At 46.8% G+C, this 25315-nt stretch overlaps 1 protein-coding gene across 2 annotated transcripts in view; it reads left to right on the top strand.

Annotated features, from left to right (window-relative positions):
• The window catches only part of Itpr2 (inositol 1,4,5-trisphosphate receptor type 2), a 410062-nt gene that overhangs the window by 257480 nt on the left and 127267 nt on the right, over positions 1-25315 (top strand). For both annotated transcript variants that reach the window (XM_052175272.1, XM_052175273.1), the window contains exons 38-42: positions 13949-14057; positions 14953-15140; positions 21829-22012; positions 23383-23639; positions 24814-25014. In XM_052175272.1, the coding sequence (XP_052031232.1) occupies positions 13949-14057; positions 14953-15140; positions 21829-22012; positions 23383-23639; positions 24814-25014 (939 nt within the window). The remainder of the gene's footprint in view (positions 1-13948; positions 14058-14952; positions 15141-21828; positions 22013-23382; positions 23640-24813; positions 25015-25315) is intronic.

Genomic DNA, 25315 nt, shown 5'->3' with positions numbered 1-25315 from the left:
AACATTACCATACAAGGTTTTTGTGCAGAATTCTTTTTTGAGATCCAGTTTCATTATGTAGCTCAGGCTGGCCCCAAACTCATGGCCCCCTGCCTCAGCCTCAGCCTCACAGGACCGACAGGTGAGACCCTCGCCCGGCTCTGTGCAGGTGTTTTTGTTTCTCTTTGCTATAGGCTAAGGAGCGAGATCTCTGGGTCCAAAGGTAACTCTGTGTTTAATATTTGGGAACTGTGACGTAGTTTTTCAGCATAGTGTCTGGCCTGTAAGTTATGTGGGTCATGATTTCACCCTGTCCTTGAGTGAGTGCGGCTCTGTGGCCTTTTAACTATCCTAGGAGCTATAAAGCGCCATCAGGAGCAGTTTTTTGAAGAACAGAAATCAATATGTAGTTCACAACTAGTTAGCTGCCTCTTGTTTACTTTTCATTACTCACGAGGGTTGAGGTAAACATGCCTCTCACATCTACCCACAACATTACTTTCTTTTCTGATCTTAACACAAACACAATTCAGGCAAAATGACATCAAAAACTTATGATTCTGGGAGTCGGACCGTCAGGTAGACATGTCAGATAGAAAGAAGAACATATCTAAAACCTGTTTGAATAAAAGATGAACTCTTCAGGTTCCTGGTATAATTTCATCTCACCTCACATGAGCCAAAAGAGCCAGAGATTGGCGCCACCCAGTGTGGAGCACGCTGATGCTGGGCCCCAGACCTTCAGGCTCAGCGTCAGAGAGCCTGCCTTGCATGCGTGAGGCGCTGGGTTCATTCCTAGCAAAACACGGATATCTTCATTCCAAAGAATGCATTTCAAATTCTTGTATCGCCAATAGGCAAAGTGGGCTGCCGGAGTCTCTGACACACCACTGACTTTAAAGAAACCCGTAAATTCATAAATGTTAAAATGTTGAGGGAAAAGTGTGAACTTTGGAAAATATAGCTGTGGGGCCGTCCATTCGCACCAATGCGATGCCAGTGCATCATTGATTTCAGAACCACGCTTCTCACACACACATGCATTCTCAGCCAGGAGTCGGAGTATCAGTGCATGTCTATGTTACACACGGCCATACAAACTCTAGATAGAAGATGAGGGGAGAAGTACGTGCTGACACTTTCTTTCCCATTCTGGAAGTTTTATCTCGCTCAGTATTAACAGACTGACATTCCGGGAAATATTCTCCCAACTAGCCCGTTCACCTCCAATGTCATTTATTTTCTGTTTTCTTCTTAGCCTGAGAATGGTTCCCCCATATTTCATGCAGAAACGACCACAGAGGCCTGTGGCAATTGCACGTCTGACTCAAAGGCAGGGGTCTCTGACTGGAAGGCAGGGTCACAGCACTAACAGCTGCTGTCTCTAACATGTGTGCTCTTGCTGCTTGTCATTAGAAGGAAACCATCAGGGTTGGGGACATGGCTGGGTGGATAAAGCTCTTGCAAGTGCTGGACTCCAGAACCCACAGCAAAGCCAAGAGGGCCTGGATGAGCATTTGCAGTCCCAGCTCTGAGAATTGAGTCATGGCTTCCTCAGATCACACTGGCTAGCAGACTTACAGAAAATGAGCGCTCTGACTTTAAGAGAGACCCTGTCTCACATGTAAGGTAGAGAGAGAGAGTTATGGAGGGATACACCCGGTGTGAACCACATACACACAAGCACATATGTGCGTGCGTGCACACACACACACACACACACTCATGCTCACATACACATGCATACACATGCACACACACACACACACACACATGAGCCCACATAGGTGTGTACATGCGTGCATACCACATACACATACATGGCAAAACAAAAGAAGGCCTCACCTCCCCTTTAGCAACCTGGGTATTAGTTACTGTTCTAGATATGGTAGTGAGATATCTGTCATGACAGATGACATAGACGTGAGGATGATTTCCAGTCCCCTGATGTACCTGGCTCAAGTCTCTCTGAAGCAGCTCCCCGAGAGGCAGCCAGCCAGCAATACCTAATTAGCTTGGGCATCGTTCTGCTAATTTGAGCCAAGACCTCCTTTTATAAATGATTGTGTTTGTGCTTTAGAATGGGGATGAGTGTGTGAAGGACCTCATTCTTATTCCTTCTCATCCTTGTCTGTGTGTTAGCTGTGAATTCTGCTTTCTGCACACACCATAACTACTCAGAAGCCTGTGAGAGCACAGGACTGCTCATACTAGCAGGGAGATTCACTCTTATGAGTGAATTGGAGTAAGAAATTACCAAAAATTCATTCCCATAGTACTCAGATTGAGATCGGAGGATTTTAAATTTGAGGCCATTCTAGGCTACATAGCAAGATTCTGACTTAAAGATAAAAGCAGACAAAAATTATCAAAATTAAACCAATATGATTTATACAGTAATAAAATCACTATAATTGTATAATAAGGAACATGAAAGAAATGCAATAGTTTGATGAGATGACATATTGTGTTTCAGTTTCCTTTAAAAAGTAGTCACTGAAACACAACAAGTTAAGGGAATAGTAACTTTCAATTTCATTAAGCCAAAAGATTCACATGATACTTGGTTCTTCAGGAAGTCAGAACCTGAAGGTGGGTCTATGCTTTTTAGCAAGGTGAGATCCTATGGCAGTCAACACTATGGAAGGATAGGGTGGATGAGTGTGCAGGGGAGGATAGGGTAGGGTGAGTGTGCAGGGAGGATCAGGGTGGGTGAGTGTGCAGGGAGGATTGGGCTGGGTGAGTGTGCAGGGAGGATCGGGCTGGGTGAGTGGGTGAGTGTGCAGGGAGGATTGGGCTGTGTGAGTGTGCAGGGAGGATCAGGGTGGATGAGTGTGCAGGGAGGATCGGGCTGGGTGAGTGTGCAGGGAGGATTGGGCTGGGTGACTACAGGGAGGATTGGGCTGGATGAGTGTGCAGGGAGGATTGGGCTGTGTGAGTGTGCAGGGAGGATTGGGCTGGGTGAGTGTGCAGACAGAGATGAAAACTTGACACAGTCCTGCTCTTGTTTACCTTCCCATGACAGCATATATATATGAGGAGACCACACTTTACACTCTGCTGTCTCTGGCCAAGGGTGACACAGTGTCTCTGCCCACTTCCTTGAGGCAACACTTATTTTTCTTCAACTGTTTAAGAAAATATTCAGGAGCTGTCTGCTTAGAACTTAACATAGCTAAGGGCATGGTGCCCCTCACATATACAGTACCCGATCTTTAAATAGCACTGAGGCTTGATATTGTTATCCACAGGTAGCCATAACTGGGTCTCAGGCCAGGTAAGTAGAATTCTTGAGACCATGAGCTAGTTTGTGGCTGGTCCCCAATTATATAGATCTTCACAGAATCCTCGTTTCTATGGCATGTGTGACTTTGCAGCTCAGCTGGCTCTCAGGATGGAGGGACTGGGTTGGACTGTTGAGCGTTCATTTTTAATTCTCAAGGCCATCTTTTGAAGTTGAGCTATGTAGAATTTTTCATTTTACAGACTCCACAACTATTTCTCTTCTACCTGAAAAATTCTAAATTTAATCTGAATTTATTAAAATTAGTTTCTGTTTCCTTTGTCAAACATCTACATAGATTGACAAGTACTCAAGTGTTGCCTTGCTCCTGGGTGTGAAGGACAGTTTGTTCCCGAGTGGTAGGGTGTGATGTCATAGTTCTCATTTGTGTGCATGTCATTGTTCACAGTCTGTAGTCTATGTGTAGTATGTATGTGAAATGTGTGTATGTGATGCAGTATAGGTGGTATGTGTGTGTGTGTGTGCTGTGTGTCTGTGATATGTGTGTAGTGTGTATGTGTAATGTATGTATGTGATAGAGTATATATGTGGTGTGATGTATGTCTGTTTTATGTGTAATATGTGTATGTGATAAAGTATATGTGGTATGTGATGTGTGTCTGTGGTATGTGTGTAGTATGCATGTGTAATGTGTGTGTGTGTGATGGAGTATATGTGGTATGTGTCTATAGTATGTGTGTAGTATGTACATGTCATATGTGTATGTAATGGTGTGTGGGGAGTTATGATCTATATGTGTGTTGATATGTGTATGTGGTGGGAATAGTTGAGTATGCACATGTTCTTTTAGTGTGTGAATGATGGTGTAATACATGCATTCATGCGTCTGAATGTGTAGATGGTATGTACATATGTGAATATATGTCTCTGTGTTAGGGTGTGTGGATGAGAGTGTGTGGGTATATGTTAGGGCATGTGCATGCGGTAGGTGTAGGCATGATGGAGCTTTTTCCATTGAATTTTCTTAGATATCTCCCATGAACCGTGAGATGCTCTCACAGCCTGGCACAGCATTCTCTCTTGGCTGCATGTATAGACCACAGCCTGGATCTCAGGGCTGGTGCTCCAGGAAGCATCCAGGAGACCCCAGGCTAGAGGAAGGCAAGTGGAGGGTGGGGCCTCTGGCCCCGTATCTACAGCTCCTCACACCCAGCCCGCCAGCTCTCGGGTGTGTCACTCACTGCTCCAGCCACGTGGGGATTTTAACAGAAGGGAAATGGAAAACAGTGCGGACTTTAGATTTCTCTAAAGCCGGTTTGATGAGCCATTGGAGTCCTAAAAACAACACCCGCATGAGGGAGGGCTGATGTGTGCAGAGAGGGATTCTCCAGAAGACAGTTTTCACCTTCCTTGAACTAGCGTGAGAAAGCAAGCTATTATGTCCTGATCCTATGTGGAGCTATTCTCCACTCCTCATAGGACCAGGATATAACATATTACATATAGCCATGGGGACAGGGATCATGCAGGGAGGGCTCCTTAGCAGATCTATGCTTCCTGACTGGTCTTCCCGGTCATGGCTTCGATTCAGGAACAGACCTTTAAAGAATCCAGCTTGGCTTCCCCTTGTCCAAGAGGAGACGCCCTGACATTCAGGCCATTGCCTGGTCCTTCTCTGTTCCTTCCTCTCTGGACCTGCTTTGTCCTCTGGTGCTCCGGAGACCTGCTGCATACCGAGGTCATTTTGGACCTCACTGCCAGCTTAGCTGTCCCTCACCCCTGGGAATTCCACATGGGTGCATGCATTGCCGCATTGGCCACTTTTGTTAGATTTCCAAGGCAGCTTAAAGAGACAGAAGGCAGCAAGACAACAGTCGGACCTCAAGAGCTGGGGCTGCTTAGTTCAAAGCAGTGAGGGGCAGAGCCTCTCCCAGGGGAGAGGGAAGGGGCGTTTGGAGTTTACATGGGAGGTTTGGGGACTGGGGAGTTAAAAGGGCAATTGCTGGGGCCATGTGAGGCCCGCACCTTAGCACCTTCTCCATCCCAGAACTGTTTGTTCAGAACAGCCCGTTTTACCTTTAGAAACCGTCTTGCCGTACTGGTGGAGCTGGGAATGGCAGTGAGGGGGAGGGGCAGGAGTTTCAACATGGGGGGCAAGAGAGTTTAGTTTAGCAAGTCTCAGGTCAGGGGCTCTCAAGCCTCATAATACTGTGACCCTTTCATACAGTTCCTCATGTCGTGGTGACCCCCAACCATAAAAATATTTTTATTGTTACTTTATGTCTTAGTTAGGGTTTTACTGCTGTGAACAGACATCATGACTAAGGCAACTCTTATAAGGACAACATTTGATTGGGGCTGGCTTAGAGTTTTAGAGGGTCAGTCAATTATCAGCATGGTGGGAATATGGCAGCATCCAGGCAGGCAAGGTGCAGGAGGAGCTGAGAGTTCTACATCTTCATCTTAAAGCTCCTAGCAGAAGACTCGCTTCCAGGTAGCTAGGATGAGGGTCCTAGCCCTTAAAGCCCACACCCACTCCCACAGGGTCACACCTCCTAATAGTGCCAGTCCCTGGGCAGAGCATATACAAACCATCACACTATATAACTGTAATTTTGTTCCCATTATGAAGTGTAATGTAGGTGTCTTTGTTTTCCAATGACCTCAGGTGACCCCCATGAAAGGGTCATTTAACCCCAAAGGGGTCATGATCCACAGGTTGAGAACTGAGAATAACCGAAAGTTCCTTGGTCAGTGTCCAGCAGAGTCTTTCCAAGGTTTATTCTGACAAATCCCGACTCTTAAGAGATGAAGAATGGGCCCAGAAGTATAGGGGCTCTGGGAATAGGGTCAGAGGTTTTTTGGGGAGCTTCCTCCTGCTAAATGTGGGGGAAAGTTCAGGGCTAGGGAGCTCTGTAGGCATGGCCTCAATGGTAGGTAATCCTGAGACGGGGAGGAGGCAGGTCAGGGTTCACTGAAGAGGAAGGTCTTCTGGTCATTTAGCAGGAGGAGAGTTGTAACTTGATTGGCTGTGATGGGTCATGAGATTGCTGCCGTGTATCCCTAGAGAAACTGGGAAATAATTGTTTAACCATTGTTTCCTCTCCTCTCCCCCAGCAATAAACAGAAGTTAAATAGGTGTCTACAGATGTCCTCTGAGATCACAGGCACCAGATGTTGTGTGCCTTTGCTACTGCAAGATCGCTTTATGAGCTAGTGGCTCTTGATGTGTGAATCTAGTAGTGTTTCTTCAATAAGGAAGTGATCTTTAAAGCTTAGCTGCATATATAGACCTCGTGGCACATGCCTATAATCCCAGCACCAGGGGGGGCAGAGGCAGATGGACTGGGAGTTCAAGGTCATATTTGCCTACGAAGCAATTTTGAAGCCAGCTTATACTATATAAGATTCTGATTTTTCTTTTAAAAAAAAATCAAATAAACAGAAAAACCCCAAACCAACCAACCAAACAAAAAGCTTGCCTCTGCCGCTTATATAGGGCCCTCTCAGCTTTTTACCTTTCTGTTCAGATGAAAATTATCACTCACTGAATAAACAACAACAACAAAAATAGCAGCATCTGAGGACAGGTTCTCTAGCTCTCTGGGGAGGGCTTGCCCTCCTCCTGAGCTCAGATAAGAAGCAGAGTCTGAGTTTAAGACCTTTGACAGGGAGAGGGTCTGGGGTTCCTGTTCCTGCAGGTCAGATGCTCAGAGCTTTACCCCAAAGGCTGTAGCTACAGCATCCTTCATGCCGCCTGTTAGCGAAGGCTTCCAAGCACCCCCAATTGCCTGAGGTTGAGGCATTGGCTGAGCCTGGCGGGGTTGCTGTAGTCACCAGATAGCCAGCATCATCAGACAGTTTAAACACTGAAATCTTGAAAGTGGATCCAGATGGATTGGTGAGAATGATTTTTACTGAAAAAGAGCGGAGCGTCACATCTCAGCTTTTTGTCTTTGATTTTTTTTCCTGGCATATGGTGCTGTTGGAAGCCTCTTTGCTAGTCCTTGTCACATCGTAGATGTGTAGTAAATGTCCTTATAAGTGATAAAGTAGGAGAGGGAGGTGGGGAGAAAGGGATTGGAAGAGGATTGCCTTGTGTTGTGTGAATAAACATTATGTATTTTCCTGATTAGTTTATTTTCAGATAGTCTCACTGTGTAGCCCAGGCTGGCCTGTAGCTGCATGTAGCTGAGGCTGGCCCCTAAGTTGCATTAATTCTTCTGCCTCTGCTTCTTGAGTACAAGGTTACAGCTAAGAGCCTCTGTTTTCAGAAGAACTGGTTTGGCTCCCTAGTGTTTTTCAAGGCGACCATGTGTGTCATGGTATGTGCACGGCCCATCCGTGCACACAGGCAGTGAGATGTGAGTTTCTCATCTCATAAAGCTGTGAGCAAAAGCGTCAGCGAACAAGATCTCTGGCAAGCCTACCGACATGCTGTGATGTCATTTACAAAGTTCACAGTTCAGAATGACAACATCAGCCAAGGCTCGAAAAGTGTCACGTGTCACGTAAGTGTCGGGTTTTATGATGGGTGGTATCCATGACCATCTTGGACTGCGTTTTGGAGGCACCCGACTGGGAACTCCCCACAGTATGGTTGGTTATAACAATAAACCCAGTATAATTCCATAGTTAATTCAGTACCACACAGGTCTGAACCATGTCTCTTCTTCACCCCCAAGCACTCCAAGGAGAGCATTCTGAATCAGAAGGGTAGATGTTAAGTCAAAAGGTTTTGGAAGCACTAATTACCTACTTCCAAGATTAGCGTTAAATGAGATGGTGCTGTCTGGAGGCACCACCACTGCTGCTTCCAGATCTATCCAAGCTGACGACGAGTAGCTAATCACTAATCTTCAAGGGGAAACCCCAAGTTTAAGCATCTTTACCAGTTGAAGAATCGGTGTTTAGCGATGCTAGCATATGGCTTCATTTCGTAAAGTCTTAATTAGATTCCTTCCAATGGGAAACACTTGTATTAGTTCTCCAGTTTAAGGACTTGGATATGTTCTTGTCTACCTTACAGCTGTTTGTGTCTATAAATGCAAGAAATGCAGTGCTTCCCAGGGCAGAAGGAAACCTTTAGCCTTTTCTAGGGTAAATGCTTATTTTCCGCCATTCTGTCCATGAAAGACAGCCTTTCTGGGTTACTGTATTCCTGGCACCTTGGACTCTGCATAAAATAACAGGGTGTGTCAGGAAATCAAAGCCCTGGGCTGTCTGTCTTCCGGTGTGTTCACATACTGTCAGCATGACTTCTCTTGCCACGGAGATGTCTTTTTATGGAGATATTTTGTTGTAATTTCAGAAGGTGGTTGCTAGTTTTCTTGGCTCCATAATGGTTCTCACATCTGGAATGTGTTTCTACGAAGATGTTGGGCTGGAAGCAGTGTCTTGTGGCCTGGAATTGCCTCTGACAGAGAGAGGGACCACAGAGCACAGCCTCCCTAGTGGGTCTCCCCAGTACCTTCTGTGGGAGGCTGAAGACGGAAGTCATTGTGGCTCAGAAGACCCAGCCCAGAATTCATACATCTCATCCCCGTGGAATTATGTTCAAGATGGCATTTTGTGCATTTGGTTCTGTTCTCAATTTCTGCTTTGGCAGTTACTGCTCAGACACAATTTAACAAGCTGGATGCTGGAATCTGTGACAGGTTCTATAATTATTCTATCTGACTTAAAGTGATTTAGGGACATAGCACACACTATTGACACCATCTCATCTCAGAGAGGACAGACCACGGTCGACCCTCTAGACTGTGGCACACGGTACTTGCCTCTAGTCTCCAGGACCAGAACTTCATAAATGACACCAACCATCTGCTAACACCTGTGGTGTGCCAGTACGGGAGCCTGCCGCTCCTCAGTAGATACGGTTGTCTTAGCTGAAAGCTAGCCATCTAACCAAGATAGAATTTTTTTTACTTTCTTGGAAATGATGGAGTCTGTTTTCCATAGTAGTGTATGTACATGCTTTGGCTGCCTTTTTCATGTTTAGTCGCAATTATTAGCGGTGCAAACATTAGGATTTGCAGTCAGTTGATCTCCCCCCACCTCTCTGCATCTTAGACAAAATTTTTACTTCTGTGGGGAAGCAAGACCAAAAACAACCTGGGCAGACTCCAAACTCTGTATCTCCACGTCTGATGTCAAAGCGTTCTTCTGATCTCGCACTCCTTTCAGCTTTGTTGACTGCAAACATTTCTTTCTCTTGGGCTGCTTCTCTCCATTAGCAGCTTTCCTTGGCAGGTACCCGTGGCTCCATGTCCATCATCATGGGGTCTCCAAGGCAACCCAGGCTCCGCCTTCACAGCTTCCTACATGGTCTCTCCAGGCCTCCATGTAGGGACCTTCCTTAGTGGCTTTCCTTACCCGTGGAGGGAGGTCCCATAGCTCCTTTCTTCTATCCTTGACTCTAATGCCAGAATGATGTGACCAAAGCTGCCACGTTCTGCTGCTTGCTGGGGCTGGGACACGCCTCTCCATTCAGCTGCTTCTTCACCAGCTCTCTATTTTTGATGGTTTTCCTTCACTGCCTAAGCTTGGCTGTCCTGAAATTCGCTCTGTAGCTCAGGCTGGCCTGGAAATCAGAGACTTGCCTGCCTGTGCCCTCTGAGTGCTGGATTAAAGGCATGCACAGTCGCACCTGGCCCTAAGCTTTTCTTAAATTGCTTTTCACAGTTGGAGGCTTAGCTGGGTGGGGTCTTTCCTCAAGGCCACACTCCCTTCATCCACCTTTCCTTTAATCTGTCTGTCTCCTGGAACACAGGACTTGGCTCTGGTCCACTTCCTGGCGCCCTTTCTCTTCAAACTGCACATGCTATCTTTCTCCTTGCTCCGCCTGCGCCTTTTCATTAGAGCTCTCCGTAAGAGTGAACACTAACAACCGTATGGCAGAGTCGATACTAGGCTTTTTAAAAATTCCCTCTGCCGGTGCAACCAGTCCCAAACTCTTCTATACAGCCTCAGACAGACTTTTTGGACAAGGGCAAAATCAGCCACGGTTTTTGTCAAAATATCACAAGAACAACCTCTAGGCCACAGATTAATATTCCTCTTTCCTGAAACTTTTGAGCCAGGCCCCCACAGTTCAAACCACCCTCAGGACTATTCCACGTTCCCACTAGGATGACCCACTGCATCCCACTTAAAGCATTCAACTGCTTTTCTAATCCAAAGTTCCAGAATCCACATTCCTCCCAACAAAAGCATGGCCAGGCCTGTTATAGCAATATCCTACTCCTGGCACAACTCTGTCTTAGGGTTTTATTGCTGTAAAGAGACACCCTAACCAAGGCAGCTCTTATAAAGCAAAACATTTAAATGGAGGTTTACATTTCAGAGGTTCAGTCCACTATCTTCACGGTGGGTCGCATTGTGGCATGCAGGCAGATACAGTGTGGAGAAGCTGAGAGTTCTACACCTTGATCTGTATGCAGCAGGGAGACTGTGTGTCATACTGGCACACCTTAAGCATAGAATACATCAAAGCCCGCCCCCACAGTGACACACTTCCTCCAAAAGGCCACACCTCCTCCAAGGCCACACCTCCTAATAGTGCTCTCCCTATAGGTCAAGCATTCAAACATAGGAGTCTATGGGGACCATTCCTATTCAAACCACCACAGGTAGTCTTTGAAAAGATTGTGTGTGTGTGTCTGTCTGTGTGTGTGTGTGTGTGTGTATGTGTGTGGTGTGTCTTGCACAGCCTGCTGGAATTGGCTTCCCTTGCTAGAAGTCTTCTGCAGCACCTCCCTGTAAACGAGTGGATGGTGTGTTTGTTGGATACTTTTCTCATCACTTTGATAAAATATGGGGCAAAAGGTGCTTAAGGATGGGAGTGTTATTTCTCTCACTCTGAGGGTATAGCCTGTCATAGCAGGGCAGCCGTGGTGTGCAGGTGTGAGGCATCTGGTTACATTACATCCCAGGCAAGAAACAAAGAGAGATGGGCCGCATTTTCCTGTTTGTTAATTCAGAGACTGCAATCCATGAGATAGTGCCACTCCCATGGGGAGGGGGGCCATGTCTTCCTTTCCCAGTCAATCTTTCTGGAGTTAGACTCTCAAGGGTACTCCCTGAGGTGTGTTGCCATGGCGATCCTAAATCCCATCAAGTTGCCAGCCAGGAAACTTCTGCCTTCTTCACATAGGATAGTGGCTGGAGGAGTAGGCTTCCCAGGAGCATGTAGTCTGCAGAGGGAAGGCAGGCCTTATCCTTAAGCAAGCAGAAGATGTAGAAAACGTATCTTCATTTGGTTTAAAGATAGCATCAGAGGAACCCAGAGGCTTCCATGGAAAAGGTAGGATTCAGAAGTCATTGTCAAGGTGGTAGAAGCTGAGTCCCCAGCCAGCAGCCAGGGTGATCGAAATGCTATTAGGATGGGATTGAAAACAGGTTCAGGAGAGAGAGGGGGTACAGGAGAGAGGGGATGCAGGAGAGAGGGGATGCAGGAAAGAGGGGATGCAGAAGGGAGGGGATGCAGGAGAGAGGGGATGCAGGAGGGAGGGGATGCAGGAGGGAGGGGATGCAGGAGGGAGGGGATGCAGGAGAGAGGGGATGCAGAAGGGGGGGGATGCAGGAGGGAGGGGATGCTGTAGTTTCCTGTGGCAGTACAACCTAAGAGAGAGAGGAACAGAGCCTAATGGGAAGCCTAGGTGAGCGAGTGAGGCTGGGCTGGAGGAGGCGTGGTTGGCGGCCAGGCCCAGTGTGCAACACAGGAAGAGCAGCAGATGGGGAGAGGAAAGCTTGGGAGGGAACCCAGCACATGACCAAGGGCACGTGCTTAGGAACTGGAGGCAGAATAACCAAAGAACACACATACACACACACACACACACACACACACACACAGAGATACACACACACACACACACACACACACAGGAATGGTTGGAGCACCTTGCCACAGCACAGCACCAGGAAGGGTGTGTGAGAAGAGCCGGGCACATGGAGAGCATGAGGGAAGGGCAGGGGGGAAGGGCGGGGGAGGGTGGGGGGAAGGGTGAGTGGGGGGGGGGAGGGGGTTGCCCAGACATGCCTGGGTTTGAGGTCAGAGGACCAAAGCCCTTGCTTGTCACCTGTGAGTTGTGTGTCTGCAGCCTGTCATTCAAGCCCGGGTCCCCTCCCTGGAATGTGGGGACCTCCTCAGGAGCAGGACTGCTGCAAGCAAGCATCGTATTTACCTTTTAAAGGAATTTCTAGTTAGCAGAAAATAACGGGCCTCATATGACATCTTGTATTCATTTATTATTGTATTTTGTCCACACACCCACACAGTGTGCCTCCTTCCTGCTGTCTCCTCTCACAGGTCCTCTCCCTCCCATCATAGCCTCATCTTCATGTCACACATATGTGCATGCGTGTATGTGTGTAATATAGGCATATATTTGGTTCTAGACTCTGTATATGAGAGAAACGTGGTGTTTTATTTCTCTTCCCTCCTTCACACCCCCACCCATCTCTTCTCCTCCTAGTAGTAAAGTGTGGAAGACAAGATCTTTTAAAAATCTATTTATAAAAAACTATACTGTCCTCTGTTCACTCTCTTCTCCACAAAGCACAGAGTCTCAGAGTCTGAGTGTAATTCGCTTTATTTTATCAGGTTAACTGTTTGAGCGCCACCTGTGGGCCCAGGTATGGCTCAAGTCTTTGTGCTTAGTCGGTCTAAGGCCTCATTCAGTTCCTAGGGTGTTTGTAATCTTCTCCAGGCACTGCTGGTTTACGTTACCTGCTCAATACTAGGATGCCAGCTTTTCCCACTGAGCAAACTTATGCTTATCACACTGATTTAGTGTGTGTGTGTGTGTGTGTGTGTGTGTGTCCCTCTGTGTGTGTGCTGTGTGTGTTTGTCTCTCTCCCTCCCCCTTCTCTCTCTCTCACTCTGTGTGTGTCTGTCTGTCTCTCCCTCCCCCTCTCTCACTCTATGTATGTGTGTGTGTCTGTCTGTCTCTCCCCCCTCAGTCTGTGTGCGTATGTGTGTGTCTGTCTGTCTCTCCCTCCCCCTCTCTCTTACTCTCTTTTTCTGTGTTTCTTTCTGTCTCTCTGTCTGTCTGTCTCTCTGTCTGTCTCTCTCTACCCCTCCTCTCTGTGTGTGTGGTGGGAGTCACATGCATGACACAGCACACGTGTCTAGAAGCTGGTTCTCTTCTACCACATGTGTCCCACGGATCACATTCAGTGGTCAGGCCTTTCTTCGGATGCTTCAAGTGCATTTTCTCCTGACACATCTGCATGACCTCTGAAATATGCATAAATACTGAACTAGTTTACGTTATTTACATTGCGTGTGCATGCCACGTGTGCATGTTACAGCACGCATATGGAATTTAGAAGACAACCTGTAGGAGTCAGGTCTTCCTTCCACCAGGTGCACCCCAGGATTGAAGTCAGGTTTTCAGGCTTGGGGGTGTGCTCCTTTACCCACCGAGCTAGCTCCATGGTTCTCCAGTCAGCCATACTTATTGTGTCCAGCGTGATGGGGTTGGGGATAAGGGAACATCTCCACAGTGGATGCCAGGGCTCTCATCGTCCCTCACGCGGCTTCACTTACTTAAAAAAATGAATGTATTGTTATTTGGGGTACATTTACAATTTTCCTCCGAAAATACTAATTTGGCATAAAGTTTTCTTATGTTTTTACATCAGATATAGATGCACTTGGCATGTTGACATTCTCTACTTTTATTTTAAGAAATGACAACAGTTCTCCTTTTCTCCTAGGGCAGTACACTCCGGAGAATCCTCCTGAACCGGTACTTCAAGGGTGACCACAGCATTGGTGTGAACGGACCTCTGTCAGGAGCCTACGCCAAGACAGCACAAGTGGGGGGTGAGGGCTCTCATTTTCCCCCATTTTAGGGTCCCATGTGTCTTCAGGACAGTGCTACGCTTCTGTTTTCCTTAAGTGACATGTGGAAAATAGTCACTTAAAACACCAATGAGAACCTTTGTGTGGCTTGGGGTTCACGAATCCACAGATATGAGCATTATAGTGGATGTTCCTTGTGACTCCAGATAATTTGTTGCAAACATTACAGACAAAAGACTAGGTCCCTTTTGTAGAGTATTTTTTTATAAAGATTTATTTATTTTATTTTATGCATATGTGTTAGTGCCTGCATGCATGGCTATATGCCACATGTGTTTTATGACAATGGAGGTCGGAAGAGGGCACCTTGTCCCTGGGAGCTGTGGTTACAGAGGGTTGCGGGCCACTGTGTGGGCGCTGGGAAGCAAACCCAGGTCCTCTGCAGGAGGAGCCTGTGCTCTTACCTGCTGCGCCATCTCTGCAGCTCTTTCTGGACTACTTTAAGGAAAACATTTAATGACATTGAATTATATACAGTGTTGGACATCTCATTTCCATTCTTTATTTTAAAGATTTGTTTATTTACTTTATATATATGAATACACTGAAGCTAGCTGTCTTCAGACACACCAGAAGAGGGCATTGGATCCCATTACAGACAGTTGTAAGCCACTGTGTGGTTGCTGGGATTTGAACTCAGGACCTCTGGAAGAGTTGTCAGTGCTCTTAACCACTGAGCCATCTCTCCAGCCCTCATTTCCATTCTTAAAGACTTATATTTGTAACTGAACTTTCCAGTGGCATATCTTGTTATGCTTTAAGACTTTGAAAATACCATTTGCTATTAAAAATCAATGTCTGTGATAAAGGTTGATATGTTTTGTTTTGTTTTGTTTTATTTTTCCCCCAACCACAGGAGGCTTCTCCGGGCAGGATTCAGATAAGACGGGGACTTCAATGTCCGATATCCAGTGTTTGCTGGACAAAGAAGGAGCATCCGAGCTTGTCATCGATGTCATTGTGAACACCAAAAACGACAGGATCTTTTCCGAGGGCATCTTGCTCGGCATTGCCTTGCTGGAGGGAGGAAACACACAAACCCAGGTGCTTTTCCATCACCCTAGGTGCTCTGGTTGTCATTTCTATTTTTTTAAAAGATAATTTTTGTTTTTTTTTTTGAGAATTTCATACAATGTATTTTGTTAACATTTATCCCCCCTCCTTAACAGTTCACACATCCACCCCACCTCCCTACTGTACCCCAACTTCCTACCTCTCCGCCCCCCAGCCCCCAATCCTAACAAACCCTGGAAACCAATTATGTGCTGCCCAGATACTCCTGGGTGCAGAGACATCTGCTGGACCGTGGTTAACCTACCATGAGTAAGTTAATCCCCTTAAAGAGAACTGATTCTCCTTGTCCCGACTCCAGAACTCGTGTAGACCCCCAGCAAGGGCTGAGGGCTGCGAGCCCCTTCCCACTCCACGCTGGGGCATTTGCTGCCTTGATCACCTGCCGCAACTGCTGTGAGCTCCAGTGATGCGGTCCTGTTGGGTCCAAAAGATGTGTCTCCTCTGACCTGTGACTCTTACAGTCTTTCCTATTTCTTACTGTCTTGTTGAAGAAACCAAGGGAAAGTTTTCTTTTAGCTTCTCCTTGTTGGCCAACCCTCCCCCAATCACAAACAAACACTCTATTTCCCCAATCACATTTCTGTCAGGAGTTTAGTGGCTGCTTCCCACTTCCTCCAGACAGAGTATCCTGGGAAGCTCCCCGTGCACGGCAGCAAGAGCCAGCCAGCCCAGGCAGTGGACGCCGTGCTCACACGCACACCAAGGATCCGACTCTGTCTGGCCAGCACTCCTGCGCCTGGGAGACCCCTGCCAGGTTCCTCTTGGCTCCTCTGTGCCCAATCTTGTGAACTCTGGTGACTGTTCCCAGAGAGCGCTTCTGAGTGTTCTGCCTCACCGCTCAGGAACTTAACCTTCCTACATTTTCCTAGGCCGGGGGAGGCAATACATAGCTGCGGCTGGCTGGAAATTCCCAGCCTCCTTGGCTCCACTCAGGGCAGGCAGATTCAGAACCGGGGCATTTGGCTTTAGCTTGTCATCACAATACAGTCAATAGCAGGAACTTTGCAGTGTGAGAGACCTGTGTGACACCAGGAGCTGTAGGAACAAAGGCCTCAGGGGCAGTACACACACACACACACACACACACACACACACAAACACACCAAAGTATGCACTGGCCTTGAACTGGCATCTCTAGCAACTGTCACCTGACTGTACTTTTTAGGGCTCCCTGGACCACAGGGGGTCATCCCAGGGGATTGCTTCATCCTCTCCTGCATGCTGAGCAAGCCTCACTTGTCTGGAGGAAGCCAGCTGGCTCCACAGGAGCTACAGGCCACAGGAGCCACAGGCCACGGGAGCCACAGGCCACGGAGCCACAGGCCACATTTTAAATGCCAGCACAGCGCTCCCAAGGCTCATCCCTTAGTCTTATTTGTCCGTGTTTTTGGGGCATTGGTCATGGGGAAAGTTTTTGTTCTCCAGAGCCTTCCTTACCTGGATCCTGAAACTGCCCTCTCTCTGGCACCGTGCCTTCTGGTTGTCTGACCAAAACCTAAACATCACTTTTAGCTGTGACTGATCACCCTGGCTCCCTGCTGGCCATCCCTTGATGGCAAGCCTGTGTGTTTCCGACACCTCTCATCCCTAACCCTTCAATCACGCCTTCCTCACAGGTCCCCTGCATCTTTCACTGTCCTGTGAGGTGAGCACGTTTCCCAGCTTCTGTTTGCCTTTTCTCTAATTTCTCTCTGTTGCCTCCAGTGACATTTTTTAATAACACTGTCATACCCCTGTTTCAAATCTCTCCCTCCAAGAAAGCCAGACCCCTGCTGGAGACCACGACCTTCTCAGTGCAGGTCCTTCTCCAGCTATCTCTCTCATCCTGTCCCCCCTTTGCTCTCTCTCTTTGTGGTTCCCTGGAGATGTGATGCTGGTTCCCCTGCTCCTCAGCGGCTCCTCTCAGAACTGTTTTGTCCCATTGGGCAGAACTGGCTGCGAGCTGCCCCGTGACCCGGCTACAGCCTGCAGTTGCTCTGGGGTATCTCTGTCATGTCGCTGTGCCCCTCCAGGTGTGCCTCGGATTCCATACACTCAATTAAAAATCCTTGGAGGTTTGAATACATCTTTTTTTCTCTGTGCTGCTGGTGTTTGGAAGTCTCTGGTGCACAATCACTGCTCAGTGGTAGGCATGCTTATGAGAGATTGATTGGTCTTGATGAGTGTGTGACACCTGCTCCCTGGTGGGCCTCCCAGCAACGCTTTCTGCATGGGCGCCTTCTCTCTGTCCCTTTGCTTTATTGTCTATCTTACACCGTGTCTCTCCAGCTAATTTACAACATTTTTTATTGTATGTGTGGGACAATACCCTACTTTTTATTTTCGTGGCCCTTTGTAGCCATCCAAAATACACAGACACAAATACACACACACACACACACACACACACACACACAGAGAGAGAGAGAGAGACACAGACACACACACAGACACACACAGATACAGACAGACAGGCACACACACACACAGACACACACAGACACAGACACAGACAGACAGACAGACAGGCACACACACACAGACACACACAGACACAGACACACACACAGACACACACACAGACACACACACAGACACACACAGACACACACACAGACACACATACACACAGATACACATACACACAGACACAGACACAGACAGACAGGCACACACACACAGACACACACACACACTGGGCTGGATATACAAACCTGTAACCCCAGCTACTCAGGAGGCTGACGCAGAAGACCACACATTGAAGGGATGCCAGCCTGAGCTACAGAGCAAACTCAAGGCCTGTCTGGTAAACTTAAGGAAAGCTGGTCTCTATCATAGCTCAGCAGTAAGCATGTTTGTAGGATTTCTGAGGCCATGGGTTCAATCTTTTATGCACCAACAGAACAAACAGACAAAACGCAACACACATATCCACTGAAGAAACAGCACAAACCCGTGCGTGACAGTCCTCTCATGGATTAATAAGACTTCCTAGGTTCCACTGTTTCAGTTTCTGATTTATGTACACTATGGTGTCCCCAGATGTCAGCTGTGTGCTTTAGGAAGTCTAGATCAGACTGGCCGGATCTGCTTCCCCCTTTAGTGACTCAGATGTGGTCCCCCTTGTGTCACTTCCCTGTGTCACTTGCAGTTGCTCTGATAGACACCATGACCAAAGCAACTCACAGAAGGAAGGCTCATGGCTCCAGAGGGAGAGTCCATAATAAGTCAGGGTGAGAAGGCTTGACATCAGGCAGCTGGAGCAGGAGGCTAGGAGGTCACATCTCCATCCTCGCACAGGAAGACAGAGCAAACTGGGGGTGGGATAAGGGGAGCTATAGACCCTCCGAGTCCCCCGACATCATGACATACTTTCTCCAGTTAGGCTTCAAACTCTAAAGTTCCATAACCTTACAAGCATTGGTGCTGGCTGGAGACCAGGTGTACAAATGTACGAGCTTACAGGGGACATTTCTCAGCCATGACACTCACTCCCCCAGAGTCCTGCCCAACCCCATCGGAATTTTACACATTTTAAAAGATTCACTTTTATCTATAGGCATGTTGGGTGCCTGCGTGTATGTAAGTATACCACATGCATGCAGTGCCATGAAGGCAGAAGAAGAACTTAGATCCCTGGAGTTACAGAGGGCTGTGAGCCTCCACGTGGGTGCTAAGACATGAACACTGGTCCTCTGTAAGAGAAACACGTGCTCCTAACCACTGAGCCATCTTTCCAGCCCTGAGTTTCATAGTCTTCAGTAAGCAGAGTTTCACTTCCCAGTTGACGAGCTGTCTAGGCACTGTTATTCTGAACCAGAGTGAATCCTTCCTTACTATGTGAGTTACTTATTGTGACCAATCAATATACTTGATTAGATGAAGGTTGGTGGAGGTGGGTAGAAGAAACCATAACTTCAGTCACTAATAATGAGAAAAATAAAAGCTAGGTACTGTGGTTTACACTTGCAATCCCGGGACTCTGGGGGCTGAGCCAGGAGAATCACTTTGAGGGTAACCTGGGCCGTAGAGTAAGACACTATCTTAAAAAGAAAAATAAAATACATAAAGGCTCTTGAGTTTGAGGAACTATTCTTAGATACGTTAGTTTGGCTAATCCTCAAACAGCCTGTGATATAATGTGTGTTATCCCTAGATTATCAAAGGAGAAACAGGCAGATCTAAGCTCCTGTGGCTACTTAGAGACAGAACTGGGATTTATTCTCTGCTGTCTGGCTCCAGATTCTGCACCCCTAGGCACAGTGAATCTGTGTAGTCCTAGGAGGGACAGTGGCTGACCATCCAATGTGTGTGAGCCTTTGCCTTTATCAGTGGGATGGTTACTTTTAGTTATCACCTAGAACCACCTGGAAAGGGTCTCAGTGAGGATTGGTCTAGATGAGGTTAGCCCTCTGATATGGCTGTGGGAGATTGTCTTGATTGTGCTGATTGAGGTGGGAGGGTCTGCCCACTGTGAGTGGCGCTATTCCCTAGGCAGGGGCTCTGAAGCTGACAAGGGTAGAGAAGTCAAGCTGTGAGCAAGCGCATTTGATTCATTACTGATTGTAGATATTCTATGCCCAAGCTCCCCAAACTCCTGCCTCTGTGACTTTTGTGCGATGGCTATCTCTAACCCAGAATCATGAGTAAATGGGCCCTGTCTCTCCCAAGTTGCTCTTGGCAGGGTGATTTATCGCAGCCACCAAAAAGGAAACTAGCATATGAGTCTTTATTTCATAACTTTACCTCTGTCCTCCGGTACTCCCAATTTCCCCTCCCCCACGGGGCAAATTCTTCCTCTAAAACATACTCCCTCTATGTCCTTTGCTTTTGGCTCCCGCAGAAAGCCCCCGAGTCTCCTCTGACACTCCTTGTTACCCACAGTGCTGCGACATCGGATTAGTCCTGAAACATTCGTCTTCATCCCTTCTTCCCCAACACCGTTCTACACTGTAGAGCTTGGCTTGTAGAAAGTATCATTTATATAACTAGTTTACACCCAGTGCTGAGCACCTGGCTGATGTCATATGTGGCCAATCCCTCGACCTCACAGCACCTCATTCTTTTTTTTTTTTCCATCAATATATGCTCGGAGTGAGAGCCCTCCGCCCATCACACTATTGGGCTGAAAGCATCCACGATAGTGTAGGTGTGAACGGACGCCCTGACTACAGTCTTTCCCCTGACTTCCTCACTAATGACCCTGTTACCACCTCACTTCACCTCCCACCCACACTGTATTACAAAGATTAGAGCTCAAACATCAGCTTAATGTGTGGGACCACAGAGGTCTGCGGATGATGCCGCCCGTACCCTGCAAGCCAGCGGCACCAGCTTGACCGTTTCCAGTGCAGTTGCCATGGTTACTGTGGGCTCTCTTTTATTCATCCTTCTCCTATACAAGGTTGCTAGCCCCCTGTTTAGGAGTGTCCCCTAACAGCCATGAAGCTGACATGGAAGGCTGTGTAAAACTCACCGTGTGTCCACTGCACATGTAAGAATGGTGAGCTGTGAATGAGCCTCGCCCGAGTTAGCGGGCCTGGCTCCTATAGGAAAACATGTCAGTAACAGTCAGATCTCCCAACCTGCCTGTATGTGGCTGGTTCCACTTAAGTAGGAAATCATGTGAGCCTTGGAGTGCTTCTTCATACTGACTCTTGATAAGCTTACAGAAACTGCCCCCTATCCTTTACCAAAGGGCTGCCATCTTTCTTGATCTTCACTGTCTTTCTCTTAGAGGTATCATTTTTATATCAATATCTTACTATTGATATCTTAAAATTTCCCCACCCACTTAAATTACATCTCTTCTGGAGTATATTATATCCCTCTCCCATCTCCTGTCAGATCTTCTGGATTCTTCCATAATGTTATTAAGTAGATAGTGACGAGTAACCACAGCTCAGTATTTCCCCATCTCACCAAGGTGCATCTTACCACACGTTTGATCTTAAACGCTTTCTGCATCATTGTTGATGATAAACTAGAGTTTATTTGCAGCTGTTTTCCCCCTAAACTGCATGCAAAGCATCATGATTTATGAAGTAGCCAAGCAACTTAATACCCAATTACCAGTGGGTTCCCATGAGTGAGATTGGCATGGTAACACAACCTAAATTAAATTTATTACCAGTTAGACCAAGAAAAATACCTCTCACCTAACAGGGAGTCATTACTTACACAGGATACTCGTATGTGAGTGTCATGTCTCATGTTGGGTTACAAACTCATGTGGGTAGGAATACATCCACTTTCTCTGTTGGTCTTGTCTCTAGCAACAATATACCTCCCACCAGATAATAGGCTTTCAATAATTGTATATTAGACCAATGCATGGCTTTATAATACTTTCAGACTAAAAGAATTATTTAATATGCTAACTTACTATACTCTTACAATTAAAAGATGCATGTAGAAAGGATATATCAAATATCAAATAGAATATAAAATATGTTAGATTTTAGTGGAAGCACTAAGTAAACTCTAGCCATTGTTATTAATATAGTGGAAAGTATTATTACTCCATATAAATGGAATGAGAGGCCGAAAGCCTGTATATTTGGGGAAAATAAGAATAGCACACCGTGTGCTTTTATCTCTAAGGCCTCTGTTGATTTCAGAATAAAACATCATTTTCTTGCCTCAGGGACTGATACTTTAAACTCTGCTTTCTCTGCAGTATTCTTTCTACCGGCAGTTGCATGAACAAAAAAAGTCAGAGAAATTCTTCAAAGTCCTCTACGACCGGATGAAGGCTGCTCAGAAAGAGATCAGGTCCACAGTGACTGTCAACACCATAGACCTAGGGAGCAAGAAGAGAGAGGAGGACAGTGACCTCATGGCCCTGGGCCCTCGGATGAGAGGTGAGGACCTTCCTGGGTCCCTGGGGGATGTCATGAGGGGAGGAGTGATGGAGCATCTGAGTCTCCTGTAGCTTTGTCCTCATCTTGTTTCTTGGGCTTTAATTATCCCTCCTGTTTCCAGTGCGGACTTCCATCTATAAAGGATTTTGGTTGTGGGGTTGACCCTAAAATAGTCCTGCAGGACCAAACTGAATTGGAGCTTAATCTGTGTGGAAGCAACTGGTAACTTGAGAGACATTTGAACTCATTCTGCGCAGTAAAGAAAACCATCTAGAACTTTCTAAGCACAGAAATTAAACTACGGGGATAGAATTTATAGTGTTTGTATTTGAAATAACCAAATTATTGTCAGTTAAATGCAAACTGTAGAGATGTTATCATTTTGCAAATTTATCTTTTTCCCATGAAATCTGTAGGAATTCTTGAGTGTGCACACACATGTGTCTTGATGCATTCTGTTCTCTCTGTGTGTGCCACACATGTGTGTGTGTGTGTGTGGGGGGGGGGTTCTGCAGAGGCCGGAAGATGGTGTCTAATCCCCTGAAGCTGGAGTTATGAGCAGCCTAACATGGTTGCTGGGAACTGAACTCAGTCCTCTGCGAGAGCAGCAAGGGCTCTTAACCACTAAGCTCTCTGTGCTAGTTGGTCTCTGTTAATTTGATACATAGTTCAATGTAACTGGGAAGAGGAGATGTCAATTGGGAAGATGTCCCCATAAGATTGGCCTGCAGACAAGTCTGTGGGAGCATTTTCCTCATCAGTGATTGATGTAGGAGGGCCAGGCCTATCGTGGAGGGTGCATCTGCAGGGCAAGAGGACCTGGGTCCTATAAGAAAGTGGGCTGAGAAAGCCAGTAAACAGTGCTCCACCATGACCTCTGCTTCAGTTCCTGCCTCCACGTTCCTGCCTTGAGTCTCTGCCCCGACACCGTTACGGACAGATATAACTGAGAGTTATAAGATGAAGTAAACCCTTGTCTCTCCAGTATTTCTGGTTGCGGTGTTTTATCACAGCAACAGAAAAGCAGCTACCGCACCAGCTCTAGCCCTTTGGCACATCGCTCGTAGGTCACCTGTACATGTTTGTCCATATGCTATGTGCCCTTGTGATATACTTTTATACTCGAGAAAATTCTGAAATTGCCCAAGTATTGAGACCTTTCCTTCTGGTCATGGTGTTAACTTTTTAGTTGTTACTTAACTTCCTTTCAGGAAATTATTGAACCTCTTGTTATGTAGTTTTAAAATTTAGTTGTGGCAAATTTGAATCCCTATGATTGTTGGGATTTTATTTTCCCTTACTCAGAGAAAGAAAAAAGAATGAAAGAGAAGAAAATTAGTTCAGAAATTCAACCCCTGCTTGCCTTTCAGTGAGAGACTCTTCGCTGCATTTGAGAGAGGGAATGAAAGGGCAGTTAACAGAGGCATCTTCAGCCACATCCAAAGCATACTGTGTGTACAGAAGAGAAATGGACCCGGAAATAGACACAATGTGCCCAGGACAGGAAGCGGGAAGTGCAGAGGAAAAGTCTGCGGAGGAAGTTACCATGAGCCCGGCCATCACCATCATGCGGCCCATCCTCAGGTTCCTGCAGTTACTGTGTGAGAATCACAATCGTGAGCTTCAGGTACTTCCTGTGCCTTGTGTGTGTGTGTGTGTGTGTGTGTGTGTGTGTGTGTGTGTGTGCGCGCGCGCGCACAAATGCTGAGGTCTAAAGCTCTGAGTAGCCTGACTTGAAGGAAGCTAATATGTAGTTTTGAAGGGAATTCTAGAGAAATCCTCAACAAAGACACGAAAGCCCAAATAACATTGTTTTTCAAGAAAATTCTGTGCGCAAATGTGCATTGATGTGTGCATGCAAACCTTATTCCTGTTCAAGAGAATATACATTCTATAGTGTCTGCTTTTTCACTTAGTCGCTTTTTACATACCACAATACTTATTGCTTGGCAATGCTTATACACACACATGGAAGAATGTCCTAAGAGCCAGACCCACCACGCCGCCAGCAGGGGTAAGGCTCTGGCTTTTGCTGGTCACTCTCTGTGCTAATAGCGCGCAGTGACTCTCTTTACTGAGCATGTGCAGACATGCTTGCCGAAATGCCCGAGAGGGCTTTCATGTCGCTCCTCCCACGGTCCTACCCACACTGCACCACGACAGGCCGGGTTGTCAGGGATGCTTCACATGGAAGTTGGACTCCGCCTCCATGGGCATGCTGTTTCCCTTTTCCTTTTCTTTTTCACACTTGTCTCTGCCCTCTGTAGATTTCCAGTGAGGACAGGCGGCGGGGTGGTGTTTAGTGTGACTCGGTTGGACAAGTAGTTTTGGTAGGACCCGAGGGGAGGGGCTTCTCTACTTTAAGAGGACCTTAGTGCATCAACACTTAAAAATAATATTTAATTTTAAACTATTTTAAAGTTATCTGAAAAATAATGAGTCTCGTTATGACATTTTCATACACATCCTCTTGGTCATAGTCACGTCCCATTACGCCTCCTCATAACTCACCTCTTCTGCTGGTCACCTTCTGTCCCCAGGCTGCCCCACTTCTTATAAAGACCAACTGAATTCTATACTGGTAGGGAATCTTATTCTTTCTCCCTCTCTCCCTCCCTTTCTCCCCTTCTTCTTCCCCTCCTCCCCTCACACACACACTCACACACACACACACACACAAACACACACAAAACACACACACACACACAGAACATGGCCAGCTCCTCCTTTCCCCCTGTGTTCCCCCTTTTCCCCTGTGTTTTGCTCTCAGTCCTTCAGACATATTTTATTTCACCTTACAGAACTTCTTGAGGAACCAGAACAACAAAACAAACTACAACCTCGTGTGTGAAACGCTGCAGTTTCTGGACTGCATCTGTGGAAGTACCACAGGGGGCCTAGGCCTCCTGGGGCTCTACATCAACGAGAAGAACGTTGCTCTGGTCAACCAGACTCTGGAGAGCTTGACCGAGTACTGCCAGGGCCCGTGCCACGAGAACCAGGTAACCCAAGAGTAGAGCTTTGTGTGACAGGAGCCATGACTCTGGAGCAGCATGCCCACTTAGGCCTGGAGCCTTCCTCACGTGCCAGTGAAGCCTTCTTGCTTGCTCTGCTCTGCATGGCTGCATTTCTCATGGAACACGCAAAGGCTGGAGTGTAGACTAGCACATAGTAGTCTGCATTTTAAATTGCATTGTAAAAGAAAAAGGAAATATTTAAGATAAAAAGAGTTACTGAAAGAAGGGTAAGATCGTATTTCTTCCCAGTGTTGAGTTTTTCTCTCTATCTCCAGATGTGTGGAGT

This window comes from Apodemus sylvaticus, chromosome 2 (genome assembly GCF_947179515.1).
Source record: "Apodemus sylvaticus chromosome 2, mApoSyl1.1, whole genome shotgun sequence".
Taxonomy (NCBI): Eukaryota; Metazoa; Chordata; class Mammalia; order Rodentia; family Muridae; genus Apodemus; species Apodemus sylvaticus.
Note: the sequence above shows the minus strand (reverse complement) of the source record. Positions and strands in the feature narration are given on the sequence as shown.